The sequence below is a fragment of the Tarenaya hassleriana genome, unplaced genomic scaffold (assembly GCF_000463585.1).
Source record: "Tarenaya hassleriana unplaced genomic scaffold, ASM46358v1 Cleome11, whole genome shotgun sequence".
Classification (NCBI taxonomy): domain Eukaryota; kingdom Viridiplantae; phylum Streptophyta; class Magnoliopsida; order Brassicales; family Cleomaceae; genus Tarenaya; species Tarenaya hassleriana.
In genome coordinates, this window is record NW_010961290.1 from 3,229,412 (window position 1) to 3,253,054 (window position 23,643).

Consider the following 23,643-nt stretch of genomic DNA (forward strand, 5'->3'; position numbering starts at 1 on the left):
CCGCTCGCTGCAGCTCCACCGCACACTCGCCGTCGCGGCTGCGCTGTGCCAGCTCGGCCGGGACGCATCCCATCGGCCCCGTGCCCGTCACCAGGACACGTCTAGCTCCCAAATCGTATAGTTTCTGCATATTTATAAAATTTTAATTATCCTATTACCATAAAACAGTTATTAGACCACAAAAACGGTGGCTTGAATTTCGCTGGAAATATGGGCATATCCCAATTAGTCGATTTCAGACAAAAACATGTACAATTAGGGCAAAACAAAATAACCGAAAAACTTAAGGGGCAAATGTTGAAAAACTTTAAAGTTTTGTGGAAAACCAAAGAGAGCACGGAAAATACCGAACCTTAAAAAAAAAAAAAAAAAACAGATTCCATAATCAATCCTTGGCATGGTCGGAAAATCTGTGTTTTCAAGAATAACCGAACTCATACAAGAGTATATCTGACTTTTCGATTTTAATATCCGTTTTCGATCTTTGGTCTCTATTAACAAGATTCGGATATTTTTGTCAATACAGATATGACAGATATCCGTAGATACCCGATTTTTGGATATTTTTGTCAAGAATCGGATATGAGTCAGAGTCGTGATATAGTTTTGGCATATTTACCCGTAAAACTTTGCGGTATTCGGAGACGAGATAAACCACGTAGTCAGGGAGAGCGAATTGGCGAGATCTGAGGGAGAAAGGGACCAAGTAGTAGTTATTGACGAAGTCGTTGCCGCCGAGTGTTATTAGGACCAGAGCTCCGTTCACGAGCTGCCGCGTCTGAGCCTCTCCGATCATAGCGCTCACTCGCCTTTGGTACTGCTCGAAGTACTCTAGTTGCTTCGTGATCCGAATGATGTTTATCTGCATAATTACGCAAATGCCCCGCATAAGTGAAGGGTGGTTTTGTCATTTCAAGGTAGGACGAGGCAATTATAAATGACGAAAGTACCCTTGACTCTATATTATATGCCATTATGCTGGGAAAGATTTTTTTTTTTTTAATAAGACCGGGAAAGAAAAACCAGTGAATACTTGAACCTAAAATATTGTTTGTATTCGGCAATGAAATTTAGTGAATACTTTTTTGACGTTCGATTCAGTTGTAAAAGTTTTTATTGTATTAAATATGTTTTTTTCTCTAAATCGTGATAATTGAAGTTTTAAATTCTAGAAAGATACATAGATATATTGTAGAAAACCATCAGAAAGCTTACGAATTGGATTCCGGTGTCATTGAGGATCCCGATACCGGCGGAGGCGAAGTTGGCGCCGATGAGGAGCTTATGCTTCTTGAGAAAGGGGCTTAGGTACGGCAATGGCGCCGGTTGACCTATATACTCACCTGCATATGTAAAAATATTATATATATATATATATATGTATACATATAACATCAAAAAAAAAATTATCCGTATGCTTTATATGTTTTGTTATGATTTAAATTTAAATGATTCCCCTGTCAAAATTCAAACGAATTATTTGCACAATACAAGGGTAACCCTGTACGTATATTCATCAAAACTAAGGTTTTAGTGAAAGGGTTTTCTTGGAGAAGAAGCAAACGAGGAGAGGACTTACTGATTATATCGGCGATGTTAAGGCCATTGGAGAATCGGCCGGGGGCCCTATGAGTCGGGAAGTCAATGCCGTATGGATAATTGTCGGCACGAGCCGTGGTAGCCAAGAAATCGTTGTTGCCATTGTCCACGAGAGAATCTCCGAACACGAAGAAAGCCCTAGCTTCGGCTTGCGATGCAAGTAAGCTCAACACCAGGCTGCAAAACCCTAGTGCCATCTTCATCATTTCCCTAAACTGCTAAACTACTTGTTTTGAAACTTTTTTTTTTTGAAATGCCCTCAACTTGAAAATAATTTGAAAGTTGTTTTTTGTTTTTGTGTGTACTTGGAGAATGTGGATGGATGAGAAACTGTGTTGTATGTGTGTATATATATATATAGATAGACGTGTAATGAAGGTTCTTGGAGAGGCCATTAATGGCGGTTTCCACCAACCTTTGGTGTTAGATGCGATTATATAGAGGCGCTCGTCAATGTGGTTTGCTCGTGTTCCTTAATGTTTTGGTGGGGAATATATTGTGGATTATGGTAAAACTTTAGATTTACATTTACTATATACACATATATATGCTGAATGGATTCCTAATATGTAAACTGATATACGGAGTGTGATTAACTGATATACCATTAATTAAATAAAATGAAAATGACACGGAATTTCATGAAATTTTATAAGAACAAACGATTGTTTTTTTCTCCTGAATTCCAAGTTATTTTCCCAAAATCCATCTTGATGTAGACTCAGATTTGTCTCACATTAATTACATGCTAAAAGTGTTGCGCATATTTTCCAAAAAAAACATATTTTTTCTTGAAAGATAATAATAAATCATTTTATTGGACAAATTTAATTGAAAAAAGGAGACAAAATGATGTCCAAATCAATCGAGTTATCATCCTAAAACATGATGTTTTTTTCCTCTTTGTCATTTGGGGGCCAATGTATTTGATAAAGATCTATTGAGTTTGGGAATCTCCGGACATTCTAATATCGAAGAAAATGAAATCAACCAATTTATTACAAGAATAAGCGCATGTCATGTACCTATATTATTTGCATATTATAATGATTTTGTTTGGTCTTATTCGGTGAGTTTTATTACGGCTAATTTGCCATTTTGAAAAATGGAAAGGAACCTCGTTTATGTCTTTTAATTTTTGTTTGGCATATACTTTCATTAGGTCTTACTTATATATGTTCATTTTATGATATATATATATATATATATATATATATTCATCATTGTCTCATTTTTGTACCTAAAAAGTAATTATATTTTCCATGCATATTAGTCTAAGTATGCTGACTATTAGAAAAACAATATTTCTAAGCACAAATATTGTTGCTGTTTGTTGTTGGAAAAAAATTTTGTTTTCTATAGACAAACTCTCATAAAAACTTCAACAAACGAATAATTCATTGTATTCATTTTCTTGCACATTTCTATATGATCTCAGTCAGTGGTGGATCTAGAGAATTCTATAATTGGGGACAATTTAGTTTTATTTATGATCAAACTTAATTTTATATGGGGGCATTTCATAGTTTTATTCAAAATTTTACAGATTTTGTATAGAAAATAAAAAATTTAATTGATTGAATGGAGACATGTGATCCATACACTTACATGTAGATACGCCACTGATCTCAGTTAATTGTCATATATCCTTTTGTTCTACGATAAATATCATTATATATATATATATATATATTAGGTATATTTTACTCTAGAAAAATAGAATATATGATAGTCTAAATAACTTTTTATTACATAAGTCAAATAAAAAAAATAACTTGAACTACTTATGGGGGCTAGGTGAAATTAATTAATGTGGGAGGCCAATAATGAGGTGAAAGAAGATTAAATCCAAGCCAATCTTTTCATGCTCTTCAATATCCTTTGTTCAGTTCAATCGGGAAACCGATGCAAAGTAAAATAAAAAAAATAAAAAAACAATAAGAATAACAATAACAATAAAAGGAAATTATATCGAATGGGCCTTTGCTTCATCTGACACCATTCGATTTCGTAAAGTACGCTGTCCAGATTTACTGATTCAGCCGCAGAGTTAGATCCTGAAATTGACCTTCGCCTCTCTACTCTCAACACAAATGTAGACAACATTTTTTTTTTTTTACAAATGGCAGATGAATGTTGGAATGGGTTTCAGGTGTTCGTGCTGATTTCTGTTGTCTTTACCTAGAGTAATATATTTATTTCTCTCTCTCCCTTTCACATGAAGTGGACGTGCCGGAGTGGTTATCGGGCATGACTAGAAATCATGTGGGCTCTGCCCGCGCAGGTTCGAATCCTGCCGTTCACGTCGTCCGCTTTTTTTTTTGCATGTGCGTGTGGAGATGTTAGTTAAATGAATGGCATCGATTCATCTCGAGTATAAAAAAACGTGAAAACAACTTGTTTTAGCCAGTAGCCCATGTGCGAATGAGATATCGTCACTGTAATAGAATCCCTGCTTGCCTTCACGTTCTTGCCTTTCCACAGATCGAGGAACATGTATTTTGGTCAAATATGTTACAAACCCAACCTTTGTTCATTTGGTAGAGTTGAGACTAAGACAGTAGTTGAAGCAGACAAGCCCTTGGATATGCCTGTTCTTATTATCCAGTTCAGACACACATATATATATATGTATATATATATATAGTTCTTGAGATCTGATATTCACATTTTTTTTGGGTTATAGTTTTAAACATTGTACTGGTGGTTGATTATGGATGTGATATTCACATTCATGATAGACAACCATACTCCAAGACAACACGAGGGCATGAAAGATCAAATACTTCTCCTTATAGAAATCCTGTTCTCCAACTGCCCTGCACGTTCTTACTCGCATTTAACTAAGAGAGATACCCAACAAATAGAAAACAATACCGACCTTAGCTCAGTTGGTAGAGCGGAGGACTGTAGTAGATGCAGCAAGATCCTTAGGTCGCTGGTTCGAATCCGGCAGGTCGGATATGTTTTCGTTGGTCAATTTTGTTTTCAATCCTACGTTCCTTCCTATTACTGTATTTTCTGAATATGGTCCAAGGCAACAAGGCAGAATGTTCATTTTCTTTTTTATATATTTGCCTACCTTGCTAACTAACTTTAGATCTATATATAGCTGGTCAAGGCCGACTTGAGAGCTCCATGTATGGATGTTTAGTTCATGCATGAACTTCACACTAATCATCGGGGCACAATTCTAAGAGTCGTTCGATCGATACCATAATCGAAGCCTCAGAGATCCTCAATCTCGTAGCATTTTGATCAACCATACCCCAAGACAGCATGAGGGCATGATGACCAAACACTGCTTCTTATAAAAAAAAAAAAGTTCTCCAACGATATTCAGCAACAAGTACAAAACAATACCGACCTTAGCTCAGTTGGTAGAGCGGAGGACTGTAGTTGTGAGCAGGAAAAATCCTTAGGTCGCTGGTTCGAATCCGGCAGGTCGGATATATATCTTTTCGGCGGTGAAATGTTTTTATTTATAGTCTTAGATAACACCATTGTCTTTCGTTATACAAAGCCCCTTAATTACCGAGTGGTAACGGTTAGTTAACATGATGATCTCACTGTCCTCTCGACCTTTATAGGATTTTATTATCGGGGAGGGTTCTTTGTTCTTGTTTCCCAATGCAATGTTCGAATTCTGCCGTTAACGTCTGTCACCGGTTTTTTTTTTTTTCATGTGTGTGTGGAGATGTCGTTATATATAATGGCATTGATTCACCTTGAGTTCAAAAAAAAATGAGAGAATAACTTATTTTAGCCACTAGCCCCATGTGCGCATGAGATCTGTCATTGAAATAGGATCTCGTCCTGTCTTCACGTTCTCGCCTTTCCACAGATCCACAAATATATATATATATATATATTTGGAAAAAATATGTTGCAAACCCAACCTCTGCTTAGTTTTTTATTAAACCTCTGCTTAGTTGTTTAGAGCTTAGACCTAAAAAATGTAGTTGAAGCAGATAAACCCTAATATATTATGTTCTCCAACTCCTCTCCACGTTCTTTTTTTTGTTTGTTTGTTAAGGGCAATTCTCCTACATATGCACGTTCTTACTCTGTGATTAAGTAGAAAACATGTTCAGAAAACAAGAAGAAAACAATACCGACCTTAGCTCAGTTGGCAGAGCGGAGGACTGTAGTAGATGCAGAACAATCCTTAGGTCGCTGGTTCAAATCCGGCAGGTCGGATATCTTTTCGGCACTCTCTCTATAAGAGTATTTTAGTGATAGGTTCTATATATAGGAACCATATGCCAAGATGTTTTTTTTCCCCTCAAAATTTACATATCTTGCTCGATCTATATATGGCTGCTCAAGGAGGAAATGAGAGTTACTTAAACTATAATAAAGACATTAAGTCAGCAATAAGACAGATATTAAGCGACAAGTAGAAATTAAAACAATACCGACCTTAGTGAAGAATTCTATAGAAATTGTGTTTGAAATGATGTGGAAAATTATAAGGATGAGAGTATAAAATAAAAGGGGAACTAAGTCCCTTGTTGTAATAACCATTAATTTACAAAGGCACATGTGAATATATAGACTAAGTGAACCAACGTCTACTTGAATGAAAAAAGGGAAGAATATAAAAATAAAATATTTACAAAGTGGGATAAGGAAGAAATCATTTAGGAGTATCTTCTAAACGGTCACATGATTGATGAGTGAATGCTGACCGAGATTGATTGATGATTTACTCAACCTTTCCTTATTTGTTTAGTTGATAATGTGCCAAGATTGAGAAGCCACATCATAAGGAAAGTATTCATCTTTTACGTTGAATGTGTGCATGGATTTGCATGACAAATGTTTCTTCTTTTTGACATCTTCTTTTGCATTCTTTGTCTTCAACACTTAGCTCAGTTGGTAGAGCGGAGGACTGTAGTCGACGCAGAAAGATCCTTAGGTCGCTGGTTCGAATCCGGCAGGTCGGAAATCTTTTCGGTGGTGAAACTTGTCTTCAATCCTATGTTCCTTTTATTACTGTACTTTTGAATAACTTCCAATATAACAAGGCAGAATTGTTTTTTTTTTTAATTACCTACCTTGCTAAGGACAACATGGGAGCTCTGTGGATGCTCAGTTCATGAATGAACTTCACATCAATCATTGGGCCACAGTTCTAAGGAAGCCCTCACAGTCAGAGAATCTTGCAGTGGCTGATGAAGTCAATCCTATGTTGCTTTTGTCCACTTTGTTCATTTCTTGTAATATATGATTCTCATTTTCATTTCTGTTCGCTTACTGTCATCTTGCAATGTTTTATTTGGGATCTACTAAAATATGTAGGTATCATTGGACAAAATAACTTTTTGGGGTGAATTGTAATTATTCATAGTTTAGGGTAATTTTAGATAAAAATAATAATATACGGGTATATCGATCAAATTCAGGGATCCTGGCGCAATTTCAATATAGTTAAGAAGCGTACCGACCTAATCGAAAAGGAAACCGAACCGGATATGGGCTAACAGTAACGCATACGTATATTTTCGTTATAATGTTGCAGAAAAAAAAAATATCGAAGTCCCGATTGTCTGTATGAACAAATCAAGATTCAAGACCATCGCTCTCGTCATTCTCACACTTGAAACACGAAGAAGTCCTGTGTGATTCTCATACTAGCTTCTCGAAGGTTCTTCCGCCATGGGAGCTACCAGAAAGCTTCAAGGAGAGATCGATCGCGTCCTCAAGAAGGTCCAGGAAGGCGTCGAGGTCTTCGATAGCATCTGGAACAAGGTCCGATATCTTATTCTTCTTCTTATTCTACTTGTTCTTTTCCTAGAAAAAAATGAAAATTGGAGATAGGAAAATCAAATTGCCATTTGTGTTACTCGATTATGGATTGAAATTGTGAAATTCTACGTCTCTGGGTCGCTATGTAGGATGCGAAGATTTCAAATCGGTCATCATTTGTTTGTTATGTGATCAAATCTGGAAGTAGTTCAGCTCTGATACTATGTCTCGTCTGTGTTCTTGTTTTTCACCTTGGAAAATGAAGGGAAAGTTGTTTGAAATGTAGGATATGATGCAGAACTGGCTAGATGTTTGGACCGGCTCTGCTGATTTTCTGATTTATGTCTAGTACAGTTTCGTAAAGGATTGGAGCTTGGTTTTCTTGTTGTTTAGGTTTACGACACAGATAATGCTAACCAAAAGGAGAAGTTTGAGGCGGATTTGAAGAAGGAGATCAAGAAATTGCAGAGATATAGAGATCAGATCAAAACATGGATTCAGTCAAGCGAGATCAAGGATAAAAAGGTGTAACTCATCCTGTTTTGTAACTCTTTTTACTGCTTGCATGGTGTTTGTGATATTACATTTTTGGTTTGCGTTTTCTCAGCAAAAAGGATTCTGCGTACAAATTTTTATTTTATCTGCTATAACAATGAGTTTTTACTTTTTAGCATAGTTATCAGACAACCTGATCAAAACTAAAAAAAAAAATCTTAAGTCATTCTATAAGGTCATCTATATATAGACAAATTTACAAAAACACTTATCAAATATTCAGATCTCTCTGATGAATTTGCAAAAGCTGGTGGTCATTGCAAGTGATCTGATTGATGGCACGGTTGTTCACTTTCAGGATGTTCAATGTGTTAATAGCTGCAATGTAAATGGGTTTATGTAGTAACATGGTCCTGCATTTCATGTCACTTCAATATTCCGTGTTTTATCCTATTACAAACATTATGTATGTGTTTATTCAAACCTGATTTTCATCCTCCATGTTTTACTATGTAGAAGGCATTGGCTGCGTTAAATGCAGCCATTATGTTAGTTATCTCGTTGATACGTCTCTGTCGATGTTGAATGACGCTACCGGGACATGGTGACTTTCTCAGAGGAGGCATAATTGATTTTGTTTGACCTGTTTTCTGCAGGTCAGTGCTTCCTATGAGCAGGCCCTGGTGGATGCCCGCAAACTTATTGAGCGCGAAATGGAAAGGTTTAAAATATGCGAGAAAGAAACTAAGACAAAGGCATTCTCTAAAGAGGGTTTGGGTCAGCAACCAAAAACGGTAAGCAATCTATGGATTTTTGCTTATCAACATATAATTCAAAGGCATGTGACATGAATTATGTTTTATTGTTTTACTTATTTTATTCCTGTTCTTTGACGTTCAAACAAGTGATGAACACTTAGGGAATGCATCTTTTTCTTCTCGTTGTTCCTTGTCTTTTTGTTCAATATCACGTACCTTCATGTGTGCACCCTTTAATTGGTCGTGCTGAAGAAAATACTTAAAGCATGGAGCTTAATTTTCGATGAAAGAATTTTCTTCCATTCGAACTACGTATATGTCTGTTAAGCGTTTCTTGGTCAGGATCCAAAGGAGAAGGCAAAGTCCGAGACAAGAGAATGGTTAAACTCTGTGGTAAGAACATAAGCTCTTTCCTTTTTGTTAGTGGATTCTTAACCACTTGTTTAAGCAATCAAAGAGAACCTTGTTTTAATTTCAAGTTTTGTCAGCTCGGTAGTGTCCATGTCATCTTGAATGACCTTAGTTGGTAGAACTTTGCCTTTTGAGAGTTATATGCTATCCGAGTGCTTTGCTGATTGCAAGGAAATTGTCTGTTAACTGTTCTAGGTATGGTTGATGTTTAGTGCTGGCGTATGGCATGTAAAATTTACTAAAGAAGCCAAATTAACTTTTTCGGTTTTGTCTCATACTGGAATCAATAGTAGTCTGATACACTCTTTATTCCTGCAGGTTGGGGAGTTGGAGCAACAGATTGATAGTTTTGAAGCAGAACTTGAAGGACTGACTGTTAAGAAAGGGAAGACAAGACCTCCTAGATTGGTAGGATGAAGGAGAAAATTTAGATATCTAAAATGGCTTTGATTTTTTTAAATTAATTTATTTTCCTTCATCAGACACATTTGGAGACATCCATAACTAGGCACAAGGCTCATATAATGAAGCTAGAGTTGATCTTGAGGCTTCTCGATAACGACGAGTTGAGTCCCGAACAAGTTAATGATATCAAAGATTTTTTGGACGACTATGTGGAGCGCAATCAGGTTTGTGTTTTTCAGTTTTCTGAGCCAACGTTATTGACTGTTTAAAACATTTGCTTTCACAAAGTTGAGAATCTCCTGGAAGAGGAGTTCTATGCTCTTTTATACCTTATTATCTCACTTGAGCAATTGTTCCCATTTTCATGTTTTAAGGTTGTTAATACATAATAATGCTTTTCTAGGATGATTTTGATGAATTTAGCGATGTTGATGAGCTATACAGCTCATTGCCGTTAGACAAGGTGGAATCTCTTGAAGATTTGGTGACCACTGGCCCTCTTGTCAAGGTAAACTATACTAAAGCTGTGAGTGGTCCATTTGAAAAGTTCTATTTGTTACATTAGCATTCAGCTGGTAAAGGGATTTACAATCCATCTTCCAGTTCAGTACCTTGTTTATCAGTTTTTTTTTTTTGTAAAGTTATCCTGTTTGTCTCAGAATCTCGTACTCGCTCTCTCTCTCTCTTACTTGTTTTTTAAGCCGTGTTTTATCTTGGCAGGGTACACCAATTAGCTCGAAGAATTCTTTGGCAGCATCAGCTTCTATTACACCTGTATGTGTGCCTTTTCGCTACTCTGCTATTGGCAATTGGAATTCAAATGAGAATAGAAAGCTAGGGTAGTGTGAATGTCAATGACTAGCTTAACCTTGCCCTCTTTCTTGCACAGAGAGAAAAAAGAATCTTCCTCAGGCTCTTGCTTTGCTGGGAAAAATATTATCAGGATAGATGATTTCTTACATTAATAGTTTTACCTGAATATGAAAATCATTTTCCATTGATGTCTTAGTTTTTCTTCGTTACTTTTTTTAGCTTATGGTCAGTGTGGTGACGTTGGTGTGCTCTCGTTCTATTCCTGTTATTGCTCAGTAAGATGACTCAATTGTTACGTGGTTGTGTTGTTTCAGAGCACTGTTACCTCTACCCGACTGCAGAGTACGTTCCTGGAGCAGACTGAAGATAAAGCTTCGACTGTTAATTCTGACTCAATTCCAAAAACTCCTCTGTCCAAAATTAGTACAGCAGCAGCTTCACAAGCTAATGAGGCTCAGGCCACTCCTATATCTGTTAATGTTCCTTCTCAAAGTCTGACTGTGACAACAAAATTTACGGAGAACTCTGTAAATTCCCCTTCTCCTGTAAGCCCATCAATAGCTAAGGGAGAAGATGTGGCCAGCTTGCCTGGTAGGAGATTATCCCCATCCCTTGTGAGAAACAGTATCTCCATCCAATCGCCTTCACCAATCCCTCTATCTCCAGGTGGAGGTCCTAGTGGTGGAGCTCATAGTGGAGTTCCATTGGCCTCTGAAACCGCTAAAAGAAATACTTTAGAAATTGACAGCAGACTTGGTAATAATACCTCAGGACACCCACCAATGTCACCACTAAGTAACAGAATGATGTTGCCTCATGCCGCCAAAAGCAATGACGTAACCAGCGTGATTGATGCTAATCAGAGCGAGGCTAGTGTTATAGCCGGAAGAGCCTTTTCACCTTCCACGATATCTGGGATGCAGTGGAGACCTGGGAGTCCCTTCCAAAATCAGAGCGAAACAGTATGTTGTTTCTGTAAGACTCTCATTTTGTGCATTCCTTATTGACAACGTTGTTTTTCAAACAAACTATAATTATGTTTCATGTAGTGTTCTTCGGTTCTGCTTTTTTTGGATATATTTACCTTTTCTTCAGCTGGACAGGGGCGACTTTTCTAGAATAGTCATGGAGAAGTTCTGTTTTCTCGTGTTAATATGTTTCTGTATCTCAGGGCCAGTTCCCTGGAAGGCCTGAAATAGTACCTGATCAGAAGGAGATATTTTTGCATCGGTTACAGCAAGTTCAACAGCAAAGTCACGGTAATCTCCTTGGCATGTCTCATCTTACTGGAGGAAATAGTAAGCCAATGTCTACCCAACAGCAAAACCCGCTCTTGCAGCAAGTACTCTCTTTTCCGTCGGTTCTTCTTTTTATCATATAGCATATATAATTTTTCGTTTGACCTAGTTTTTGAATTTTCATCCAAACTGATTCATTTTCTTTTCTCATATTTCGTTAAATTTTGTCAGGGTTCGTCCATGACACCTCAGGGTGGTCCAGGATCCAGAGTTCAGTTATCTGGTCTGACTAATAATATTGGTCTCCAACAGCAGTCAAGTTTCATGCAAGAACAACTTAGTCAGCAACTGATGTCAGGTACTACCAAATATGTTCTCTCTTTATAATGTCAGTCTATGTGCTGTCATACTTTTCGGATTTGTTTTGTTCTTTCTGTGCAGTCGGGTGAAACAAGAAATTTCTCGTGCTAGTTAAACTGAAAAAGTTTTCTTTCCAACTTACCAATACCATAACTTCTAACTAGTGGTGCAATGGTGTGATGCTGGTTCCATATAGTTTCTTCAAATGTGATATATGATTGTTGACATGAAAAACATGTGATTTTTTAATGCTCAGAAATATTATACAGTATATGAAAATCCTCTCCAAAGGTAGCTTATAAACTTGTCGAAACTCCAGCTTTTGATTGTTAAATAGCATTGCAATGCTCGAAACTATCTATATCAGATCCCATGAATAACATTGAAATATATTACTGATGGTTGACGCAGATATAGGGCAATTGAAACATGAGGAGATGCAGCAGAACTTACATCAAGATCCAATTCCAGAACCTGCCTCTAAGACCATTGAAGCTGATCTAAAACCTCGACCTATCTCTCCTGTATGTGCTTCCGTGATCCTAAGCATCTTTCGCATTATCTTTCTCCTCTTCCTTGCTTTTGGCATTTCTGGTTTCTAATTACTGTGTTTTGTTTTTAGTTTCTGGTCTGGTGATGAAAATTCTATATGATTTTTTTATAAGGTGTCGCCCCCTGAGCCTGCTAGAGCTGTTGAGTTCTCTCCGGGAGAACCCATACAGCCGAATCAAGTATCAGGTAACCTCGGTGCCATTGGTCGCAGAAGCGCAGCTGATCTTGGTGCAATTGGTGATGGCACAAGTGCATCACCTGTCAACTCTGGTGAAATTCATGACCGAAGATTCAGATATCAGATGCTTGAGGCTGCTCTTAAGCGACTTCCCCTTCCAAAAGATTCTGAACGCCCCAGGCAATATAATCCGGTAACGGAATTTCTCTTAATATATCTCTGAGCACAAATATCAACCAGTGAGTGACTGCACTTACCAATGAATTTTTTTAGCCAACAAGGATACGTTTTCATGCCACATAACTGCTGTATCCATATCCTCTATGTTGCCCCTTGTTCTTCAGGTTTTTGAAGTGTTAGAATAATAATAGATTCCAAAACTAGTTACCAAGCTGACTAGTATTTCAGATTTACCGAGTCATCACGAAATCTTTTGTGTTGACCCTCTCGCAGAGACGACCTGCAGCAACCCCTCCGAGCTATCCTCAAGTCCAGGCACCGATCATTAACAACCCGATGTTCTGGGAAAGGCTCAGCAACGACACTCTCTTCTTTGCGTTTTACCATCAACAGGTACACGAATAGGGTGTTTCTGGTAGTCTACCATCGGCCGGTGCTAGATAACCGTAATGGACAATGATGTTGGGCACCTTATAACAGTAGTCACAAATATTCGGAACCTTTAGATATCCCATCAAATTCAAAATTCAGATGTATGTCCAAATCCTATTCTGAGATAAACAATTACATGTTGAGAAGTTTCTAAAGAAAATAAGAGACATATATATGCTAAAAGACATCTTAGATTCTGTTTAAAGTGTTTTTGATCTTGTCTCCATCCAAAGAAACCAGTTTAACATCACACTATATAGATATATAAATCGGCCTGCACATAACTAATCAGTTAGATTATCAAAGAGTTGCAAATCACCTCTTACATAGGGATGAACCCCGATCCAAGAAATCCGGATATCGAGGTTGAACAAATAGTAAAGCAAAGCGGATCATGGATATCAAATTTGGCAAAATTATCGATATTTGATCTGTTCCATGCATTCAGTAAGTAGTGTTTCACTCTAATCATGGTTCGATTTCAGATACCTCTTGTATTGTGTTGAGAGTCTTATTTTTTTTTTTTTACGGTTGTTTCCTGCAGAATACCTACCAGCAATATTTGGCGGCGAAAGAGCTGAAGAAACAAGCTTGGAGATTCCACAAAAAACTCAACACATGGTTTCAACGTCACGACGAACCAAAGATCGCAACCGATGAGTACGAGCAAGGCGCTTACGTATTCTTCGACTACAACGTAGACAAAGATGGGCAACATGGATGGTTAAAGATCTTTCCAACCTCTTATACAAATTTCATCGTATGTGTTTCCCATAGTAACACATCTCTAATTCGCAGGTGCTCGATGATCAAACATGATTTTGCTTTCGAGTATCAGTACCTCGAGGACGAACTCGGTGCGTAAGTTTGAGACCGATGCTCTAGTTAGGTATGTATATATACATGACATGATGAATGATCTGTAACTTTATGTGGAGTTCAGTTTGTATATTTATTGGGAAGATGTGTAATTGGGCTTGACTTCGCTAGTTCATGTAAGTTGAAAACATATGTCGGGTCTATGTGCATATGTATATATGTATGTCTATGTACCAAACATCTGCCAATGAAATGTGTGTTATTTTAGTTTTGTTGGGTATATGTTGTCTGCCAAAGTAATAACTTGGAAATTAATTCGATAAAATATTCGTTTTTCTATATATCATGTTTGAAAACAAAACTCGATATATTAAAGAATTCATAAATAAACAACGTTATTAAAAAAATGATTATAAAATTACTTTTATATTTTATGATTGAAAAATATATAATTTTAAGAAATCTTAATATGTGTATATATATATATTAAAAAATATAAAAAAATATATAGATATATACACGGGTTTCCGTTAACAATGACGGTCTGTGTGTATGTATTCAATTTTGATGATTGTGCCTTTTATATTATAAAGATTCTGTTAGGCGTTAACCGTTATAACTGTGCGTGAATCTCCCAAATCAATAATGGCAAGTAAATAATTGTCCTTGTTGGGAGATTTTTGCCACCAATACGCATGATATTTGTTGATACGATTCTTCTTCGAAATCTTGGACCACAGTAATAATATCCCGACATAATACTTAATGCATCATTATGCATATACATACACTTGTACATCAATACAGGTTATCAAACCGTGTCCACTTATACATATCGTATAAGTACACGTGCACCAACACACGTTATCAAACCGTGTCGATGGACATAACAGAGCTTATGGAAGTTCTGATCCGTTAGTGACTCATTGGCGACATACTCCCCATCTCTTGTTAAAAAAAATTAAAAATAAATAATAATAATAATAATAGTAACCCACAAAATTGTACCGAAAGAAATTTGAAGACGAAATTATTGAAATCATCGACACGGGAGAAAAAACAGTTTCCTTTTGCCTTTTAAGTTTCTTTCCTCATCAATTCTACGCGTTATCTCTCTCTTGTTCATTCTCTTTATGAATCATTCATCTGTCTCCCATATCTGTTTTGTTTTTATTTTTGCTCTTTGCAAAGTTGTTCTTCCGTAAATTGGCGATTTCAGGTTTATTGATTTTCCATTAGGTTTTTGCGTTCTGTTTCTTCACTTCCGCAGTAATACAAACAGAGCCGTCTCCACACATTCTCTTCCTTTTCGTTTCGATTTTCTCTTTCATCAGATTCCGGAAAGTTCTCAGGAAAAGAATCGCTTCCGTTTCGCTGATCTCTCCTGACCCACCCTCAAAAGCCGCTGCCTCCCACTCTTTGCCCATCAACTTTCTCGGAAAATCTCTGTTTTCCGAGAAAGAAAGAAAAAAACAAACCCATGGCCGAAAAATGCAAACTTTCCCCCCTGATTGCGTATCTAACACTCATTCCTCTTCTGGGTCTCCATTTTTATCCAGCCAATGGGCTTGGTGTCAACTGGGGAACTATGGCAACCCACAAACTGCCGCCGAAGACGGTGGTTCAGATGCTTAAAGACAATAACATCAACAAAGTGAAGCTGTTCGACGCCGAGGAATCCACCATGAGAGCTCTCGCTGGTTCAGGCATCGAAGTGATGGTCGCGATTCCAAATGATCAGCTTAGAGTTATGGGAAGTTACGATCGGGCAAAGGAATGGGTTCAGAGGAATGTCTCTCGTTATAACTTCGATGGCGGTGTTAATATCACGTGAGTTCTTCTTCTTCTTCTTCTTCTTCTGTTTTGTATTGGTCTTGTTTTCTGATGATTCGTGGCTTGTAGAAATTGGTTCGAGTAAATTTTTGGTTTTTTAAGGTTTCTTTTGTCTGAAGAACAGAAAAGGGTGTAGAAAGTTTTTGTCTGATTGTTGAAACAGAATCTCTGGAAGCCCCCTTTAGATGTCCTGTTTGAATGTATTCAGATATGGACAAAGTGAGTTTGGATTTGTCTGGTGAATATAGACTAAGATTTTGTCTCTTTGTAATCTGTTCGTGTCTGTAAATTTCTACTTGAACTGGTTTTTGCCTGTATAATACAACACTATCTGTTTCGATGCAAATTATGTCTATCAAAATGCCTCCAATCTGTCTGATGCATAATATAACTCAGATGCTGAAATTCTTATGGATTTGGACATTCTTACACTCAGGTATGTAGCTGTTGGGAACGAGCCTTTTCTGACATCGTACAACGGATCATTCGTAAACCTCACTTTCCCGGCGCTTCAGAATGTCCAAAATGCTCTAAACGAAGCTCGGTTAGGACACGTCAAGGCAACGGTTCCTTTGAATGCCGACGTATATGATTCACCGGCCAATAACCAGGTGCCATCTGCAGGAAGGTTCCGACCCGATATCATCAGTCAGATGACTGAGATTGTCGATTTTCTCGGCAAGAACAACGCTCCCTTCACCATTAACATATACCCTTTTCTGAGCTTGTACGGAAGCAGCGACTTCCCGTTTGATTATGCGTTCTTCGACGGTCCTACTCAGATCGTGGACAACGGGATTCAGTACAATAATGTCTTCGATGCTAACTTCGATACCTTAGTCTCAGCTCTGAAAGCTATTGGTCACGGAGACATGCCTATTATTGTTGGAGAAGTCGGTTGGCCGACTGATGGTGACAAGAATGCAAATACTGGTACGGGTTACATTTCTTGAGAATCGGTATTCCTCAATCATAATATCTGATTTCGCTTTCCGGGTCTGGTTTAATCTTTTGATGCAATGTGTATTTATTTGCAGGCAATGCACTTAGATATTACAATGGACTTTTACCGAGACTTGCAGCCAATAAAGGAACTCCATTGCGACCTGGTTATATCGAGGTATACTTGTTCGGATTACTTGATGAGGATGCCAAGAGTATTGCCCCCGGGAACTTCGAACGTCACTGGGGAATTGTTAGGTTCGATGGGCAACCGAAGTTCCCGCTGGACTTATTGGGTCAAGGTCAGAACAAGTTTCTGATCGGTGCCCAGAACGTGAAATATCTGCAGAACAAGTGGTGTATGTTCAATCCAGAAGCCAAAGATATAAGCAAGCTTGCGGAAAACGTAGATTATGCTTGTACTCATTCCGATTGCACGGCTCTCGGGTTCGGATCCTCGTGCAATAGCCTCGACGCTCACGGGAATGCTTCATACGCGTTTAACATGTACTTCCAGGTGAGGAACCAGGAAGAGGACGCTTGTTTCTTCCAAGGTTTGGCAACCATTACCACTCAGAACATTTCTCAGGGCCAATGCGATTTCCCCATTCAGCTCGCTGCTGCTTCATCATCATCATCATTATCGTCATCACCATTGTCATCTTCTTCTCTGGTTCTCTGGATTGTCAGATTCTTGTTTCTCTGGTTACAGCTAGTTCTTTTCTCTTAGATTCAGCGGTCAGAGGGTAGGGAGATTTTTGGGCGGGGGAACAATTCTTGATTCTTTTTTCAATCGACTGGATAACATATATATATAGTGATGGGGATACAATACACAATGCTTGTATTCGTTCGTTTCCAATGTGAGGTTCATAGTCCGAGACATTTGCAATGCAGTTAAATCTTTGTGCATCAAGATTCATTCTTTTGGAAGACAAGTTCATCTCGCAGCTTAAACATATTCTAGTACTCTGATATACTTATACGTGTAATCATATGATTCGAATGCAAGCTTATCATTCATTCAAAATACACAAATAACACATCATAATCTCATAACAAGCAGCGTCTCATACAAACAAGAGCATAAATCCTCCTGTCCAATATGCAAAAGAAACAAACAAGTGGAGATAACAAGAAACAGTTTCAGAAGTAGTAAAGATACCTGGGAGATTCTTGCCTTCAGTGGAACCAAATGACCGAGCTTAGGAGAGATCCGTTCTTTTCTTCTGGATGATGGGTTATGAAAGATTCTCACACGAAACACCGTTTTCTGTTATGAAGTAATGTTTGATGGTAGGAATGTGATTAACCTTTGAACAGTCTTTGCTTTGCTCTTCGCGTATACTTTCTACCAGCTTATCTGAAACATTTCTCAGACGTAGTTCTTGAAGTTTGGTAAGATTTTCGATGCCGCTAGGTAAACTCTTTATCATTACACAATCTTTGATATGCAGCTTTTGTAGACTAGGCATTGCGCCTTCCTGTATAACGATCTCATTTAAACGTGGCATGTCGCCTATCAACAGAATCTTCAAACTCTGAAACCCTTCTGGAAAGCATAACTTATCTCCCTCGTATGCATTGAAAAACGAAAGCCAAACCAAATAAGGGAGCGCTTGGATACAAGGGATCGCATCTTGTGCTAGTCTTGACCAACGCAAGCATAGTTCGGTAAGATTGTGAAGAGTATTGAACCAGCTAGGTAGCCTCTCTAGTTTCCCTGATAGAAAAAGCTTCTCGATTGTTGTAGCAGGTGACAATGCATCAAGTTGTAGAGGCTCGTTTTCATCAATCGACCAAAGAGACACAAACCTAAGATCCTTCATCTTATTGAGGGCATTGCATAAGTCATGTCCATGATGTTTTCTCACGTTGACCAGACCGATCCTTGTGAGTTGTGTCATGTCACCGAGGTTCCTGATGAGCTCGTTTTCAGCATGGATGCAGTCCATAACCTGCAATCTCTTCAGCTGACAAATATCAGATGAAACCTTTGTGCCTGAAACGATGCTCCAGTCAGAGTTACTATGACTAAAAGTAACAAGATATCGCAAGTTTTCCAACTTTGAAATACCCGTAGGAAGCTCCTTAATCTTGGAGAATTTAGTGTTCAACGTCTCCAGGTTAAGGAGCCTACGGAAGGATTTTGGAAGTTTTCTCACACGAGTTCCTGTCAAATTCAGGTACTTTAAGTTGAACAGAGTCGCCAACGAATCAGGCAGTTTTCTAATGCGAGAGTCTTCAAGGTCTAAAGCTCTCAAAAGCTTCAATGCAGTAGGCAATGCAACCTTCTGTTTGGTAGTTGAATACACCAAAAGGGTTTGGAGATTTCGTTGAGCGATACTTGAACTTATCTCCCTCTGAATACATAAATGGCGAGTTTCGCCATCTTGGACATCTTCCGCCTTATCATTAAACACATCGCAAAACTTCTCATCTCTAGATATCATCAAAGAAATCTCTCTGACCATATCATGCATCTTGAATGCCTTTGGGCGCCCGTTGTGGTTTCTAAACACCACTTGGAACATGTTTCTATAAACAAGCTCCATGATATAGCTATCCGCCACTTCTTCTGGTTTTACTCCTCTGGTTGGTTGCACAAACCCTTGTGCCATCCATAACCTGATCAACTTCTTCCTTTTGATGATGTAGTCTTCTGGAAAAATACAGCAATATAGGAAGCAATGCTTAAGTGGATATGGCAAATCGTTGAAACTAAGAATTAAGATCCTTTGAACATCCTTGAGGTCGGGATTATTGCTCAATTCCCAGTTCAAGCTGTTGTAAACTCTCCTCCATTCTGATTCTAATCTCCTTGTCGACATCATGCTACCCAAAGCCACAAGAGCTAATGGTAGGCCTCCGCATTTCTGAACGAGATTCCTCGCTATAGGTTCTATATTTGGCGCTATGTGTTGTTCAGGACTCCCTGAAAATGCCCTCTTGCGGAATAGCTCCCAAGCCTTATCTTCCTTTAAAGGTTCGATCCGGTGGAATCGGTTCATCGTTCCGTAAGAGAAATGAGCTATTCTCTCTTCACGGGTGGTGATCATCACACGACTTCCGTGAATGCCATCTGGAATGGCTACACTAATCTCCTTCCAAAAACCAGTATTCCAGACATCATCTAGCACGATGAAATACCTCTTAGGTTGGAGATAGTTCACAAGCATCTCCACCAACTCTCTGTACCTCATGGATGATAAGTCAGATGGAACTTGCAATCCTTGTTCTTTGGAGAAATCCTTGATCATTGTCCTAAAGACATCTTCGATATCATAGGATTGAGAGATTGTCACCCATGAATATGAATCAAAGTGCCTCCTTACACGTTGAGATCTGAAGATGTTACCGACAAGAGTTGTCTTTCCCGAACCACCCATACCAACGTCGTACCGGTTGTTGGTATGGGTGGTTCGGGAAAGACAACTCTTGTCGGTAACATCTTCAGATCTCAACGTGTAAGGAGGCACTTTGATTCATATTCATGGGTGACAATCTCTCAATCCTATGATATCGAAGATGTCTTTAGGACAATGATCAAGGATTTCTCCAAAGAACAAGGATTGCAAGTTCCATCTGACTTATCATCCATGAGGTACAGAGAGTTGGTGGAGATGCTTGTGAATTATCTCCAACCTAAGAGGTATTTCATCGTGCTAGATGATGTCTGGAATACTGGTTTTTGGAAGGAGATTAGTGTAGCCATTCCAGATGGCATTCACGGAAGTCGTGTGATGATCACCACCCGTGAAGAGAGAATAGCTCATTTCTCTTACGGAACGATGAACCGATTCCACCGGATCGAACCTTTAAAGGAAGATAAGGCTTGGGAGCTATTCCGCAAGAGGGCATTTTCAGGGAGTCCTGAACAACACATAGCGCCAAATATAGAACCTATAGCGAGGAATCTCGTTCAGAAATGCGGAGGCCTACCATTAGCTCTTGTGGCTTTGGGTAGCATGATGTCGACAAGGAGATTAGAATCAGAATGGAGGAGAGTTTACAATAGCTTGAACTGGGAATTGAGCAATAATCCCGACCTCAAGGATGTTCAAAGGATCTTAATTCTTAGTTTCAACGATTTGCCATATCCACTTAAGCATTGCTTCCTATATTGCTGTATTTTTCCAGAAGACTACATCATCAAAAGGAAGAAGTTGATCAGGTTATGGATGGCACAAGGGTTTGTGCAACCAACCAGAGGAGTAAAACCAGAAGAAGTGGCGGATAGCTATATTATGGAACTTGTTTATAGAAACATGTTCCAAGTAGTGTTTAGAAACCACAACGGGCGCCCAAAGGCATTCAAGATGCATGATATGGTCAGAGAGATTTCTTTGATGATATCTAGAGATGAGAAGTTTTGCGATGTGTTTAATGATAAGGCGGAAGATGTTCAAGATGGCGAAACTCGCCATTTATGTATTCAGAGGGAGATAAATTCAAGTATCGCTCAACGAAATCTCCAAACCCTTTTGGTGTATTCAACTACCAAACAGAATGTTGCATTGCCTACTGCATTGAAGCTTTTGAGAGCTTTAGACCTTGAAGACTCTCGCATTAGAAAACTGCCTGATTCGTTGGCGACTCTGTTCAACTTAAAGTACCTGAATTTGACAGGAACTCGTGTGAGAAAACTTCCAAAATCCTTCCGTAGGCTCCTTAACCTGGAGACGTTGAACACTAAATTCTCCAAGATTAAGGAGCTTCCTACGGGTATTTCAAAGTTGGAAAACTTGCGATATCTTGTTACTTTTAGTCATAGTAACTCTGACTGGAGCATCGTTTCAGGCACAAAGGTTTCATCTGATATTTGTCAGCTGAAGAGATTGCAGGTTATGGACTGCATCCATGCTGAAAACGAGCTCATCAGGAACCTCGGTGACATGACACAACTCACAAGGATCGGTCTGGTCAACGTGAGAAAACATCATGGACATGACTTATGCAATGCCCTCAATAAGATGAAGGATCTTAGGTTTGTGTCTCTTTGGTCGATTGATGAAAACGAGCCTCTACAACTTGATGCATTGTCACCTGCTACAACAATCAGATGTTAGAGATTCTGTTGTACAACATCCATGATTTCCACTCAAATCTAATCGACAAGCAACGAGAAACAAGCCGATCATGACAAATAATCGATCAAAATCCATGAACCCTGGAAATAATGGCAATGGGTAGATGGATACAACACATAATTACCCATTTCGGATTCCGATCACAGTACACACAGCGAGCGACAGAGAAAGAAAATACTTCGTTTTCCAGAACGCTTAAGATCCTTCCGATCCCGAAATCTATGGCGGCTGATGCCATCTTCCCTCCGTGGGAGGATGTATCAGCTTTGTTTAACCAAAGAGACACACTAGTGCTTTCTCGTATTTTACAATATACCAAAAAATAAAATGATCCAAGTTTTTGAATCATTATTTTCGGTCTTTTGAGTAAAAGGTATATTTCCCATGTTGAATTCTTTTTATTCTTCACTGGAAAAAAATAAGATGAAAAATTAGGATCCACGCTGGGAATCCATTAAGCAAATACTCAGTATTAAATCTCTGAAACTGTTTGTCTTTATGGAAAATAACGAAGCATGCAGGAAATATGGATTTATTACTTTTCTCGATGACGAATATTCGACGTATCTCTAAGAATCCGACAAAATTTGGCAATCCTCGTCGGCCACATGACCATAGGCATTTATTCTTGGTCGTCGCCTTTGTGATAAGTTATAAAGGAAATTTGGTCGAATGCGAAAAACAAATATCTCCATGAAATATACTCCTTAAAAAAATTTGTAAATTATATATATACTATATTTTTACATATATATTATCCAAAATAACTATAATATTCATTTAATTTATTTTTCTTCTTTATTGTTTTTTCGTTTCTTTTGTAGCTACCAATTAATTTAAACCTATTCTTTTTCCCCTTTTTTTTAAATCTTTCTCCTTTTTCTTTATATATATTCTGTGTAACAACTAAAAATCACCAATATTTTATAGATTTCGGACAAGCGCACAAATTACACCTCCTTTTTATTATATTTTGCAGAAAGCCACGCGTATTATACAAGATTGGATATAGCCTAAAATACAATGGAATTGTATTATTGGCTTTATTATTTATACTAAGCCTTTATTTCATTATTAGTGGAACCAACTTGATGCATCGATGACCTAACTCGTCTTCAATATCCTTAGTTGGTTGTATTTTATTTTATTATTGAATAAGTCAATAATTTTGATTTTTTTTGTAGGTCAATAATTTTGAATAAGTCAATAATTTTGAATAAGTCAATAATTTTCAATATCCTTATTGAATAAGTCAATAATTTTGTATTTTATTATTGAATAAGTCAATAATTTATTGAATAAGTCAATAATTTTAGTTCATTTATAGAAAGTCCATCGATACTTCATTTATTTACAAATTTTTCTAAAATCATTCAGAAATAATCTTCTTATAACAATTTCATTCTCGTTTTCTAATGAGACGGAAGACAAATCTATCATATGGAAATTGATATTGGAATTATAGATAGATAGAAAAAAATACATAAAACACAAACTTATTCGTATATACCTAAATAGTCTTAAACATTTTGATTAGGCTGCACATTTATGTCCATATATATCAATGGTTTATAAACACTAATAAAAATCATCGGAAATCTTTTGCATTACGGTTTTAGGCAAATCTAGAATGCATTAAACATTTCTTCATTATCTTCCAAAATTTTTTTTCATCAATTACTTTATACCATTATTCCCCCAAAAATGTACCATTTCAAACATAAACACGAAGGTATTTTTTAATCAGAGTATAATTCAGAATTATGTAAACAAAGTCCAAAAGTAAT

General features: G+C 37.8%; 4 protein-coding genes, 5 non-coding genes and 1 pseudogene across 10 annotated transcripts; 8 read left to right on the top strand and 2 right to left on the bottom strand.

Moving 5' to 3' along the window:
• LOC104805752 overlaps positions 1-1,907 on the bottom strand; it is a 2,627-nt pseudogene extending 720 nt beyond the window's left edge.
• Positions 1,908-3,822: 1,915 nt separating this feature from the next.
• On the top strand, positions 3,823-3,904 carry TRNAS-AGA. Its single transcript has one exon. It is a non-coding gene; the product is annotated as a tRNA-Ser (tRNA).
• A 571-nt stretch (positions 3,905-4,475) lies between these two features.
• Positions 4,476-4,561, top strand: TRNAY-GUA. The gene is given in 2 exon segments: positions 4,476-4,512; positions 4,526-4,561. It is a non-coding gene; the product is annotated as a tRNA-Tyr (tRNA).
• A 400-nt stretch (positions 4,562-4,961) lies between these two features.
• On the top strand, positions 4,962-5,049 carry TRNAY-GUA. Its single transcript is given in 2 exon segments — positions 4,962-4,998; positions 5,014-5,049. It is a non-coding gene; the product is annotated as a tRNA-Tyr (tRNA).
• Positions 5,050-5,713: 664 nt separating this feature from the next.
• On the top strand, positions 5,714-5,799 carry TRNAY-GUA. Its single transcript is given in 2 exon segments — positions 5,714-5,750; positions 5,764-5,799. It is a non-coding gene; the product is annotated as a tRNA-Tyr (tRNA).
• A 662-nt stretch (positions 5,800-6,461) lies between these two features.
• On the top strand, positions 6,462-6,548 carry TRNAY-GUA. Its single transcript is given in 2 exon segments — positions 6,462-6,499; positions 6,513-6,548. It is a non-coding gene; the product is annotated as a tRNA-Tyr (tRNA).
• A 577-nt stretch (positions 6,549-7,125) lies between these two features.
• On the top strand, positions 7,126-14,262 carry LOC104805751 (general negative regulator of transcription subunit 3-like). Of its 2 annotated transcripts, none has more exons than XM_010530418.1 (16): positions 7,126-7,353; positions 7,744-7,875; positions 8,502-8,639; positions 8,946-8,996; positions 9,333-9,422; positions 9,497-9,643; positions 9,823-9,927; positions 10,140-10,193; positions 10,547-11,194; positions 11,404-11,574; positions 11,702-11,828; positions 12,242-12,354; positions 12,496-12,753; positions 13,014-13,133; positions 13,717-13,895; positions 13,971-14,262. In XM_010530418.1, exons 1-16 carry the CDS (start codon positions 7,261-7,263, stop codon positions 14,035-14,037), a joined length of 2,493 nt encoding a protein of 830 aa, XP_010528720.1. In that variant the 5' UTR covers positions 7,126-7,260; the 3' UTR covers positions 14,038-14,262. The 2 variants fall into 2 exon arrangements, with proteins under 2 accessions (XP_010528720.1, XP_010528722.1); XM_010530420.1 differs by having other exon boundaries at positions 8,523-8,639.
• Positions 14,263-15,028: 766 nt separating this feature from the next.
• On the top strand, positions 15,029-17,682 carry LOC104805750 (glucan endo-1,3-beta-glucosidase 8-like). The gene is made up of 3 exons (XM_010530417.1): positions 15,029-15,821; positions 16,261-16,757; positions 16,862-17,682. The coding sequence occupies exons 1-3, from the start codon at positions 15,472-15,474 to the stop codon at positions 17,494-17,496; spliced, it is 1,482 nt and encodes a 493-aa protein (XP_010528719.1). The 5' UTR covers positions 15,029-15,471; the 3' UTR covers positions 17,497-17,682.
• A 103-nt stretch (positions 17,683-17,785) lies between these two features.
• LOC104805991 (disease resistance protein RPM1-like) lies at positions 17,786-20,161 on the bottom strand (the record flags this gene model as incomplete). The annotated part of the gene is made up of 1 exon (XM_010530708.1): positions 17,786-20,161. A coding segment is annotated over one exon (2,154 nt), but the record flags the coding sequence as incomplete, so codon positions are not given.
• A 3-nt stretch (positions 20,162-20,164) lies between these two features.
• LOC104805992 (disease resistance protein RPM1-like) lies at positions 20,165-21,835 on the top strand (the record flags this gene model as incomplete). Its single annotated transcript, XM_010530709.1, has 1 exon — positions 20,165-21,835. A coding segment is annotated over one exon (1,671 nt), but the record flags the coding sequence as incomplete, so codon positions are not given.
• Positions 21,836-23,643: the final 1,808 nt, after the last annotated feature.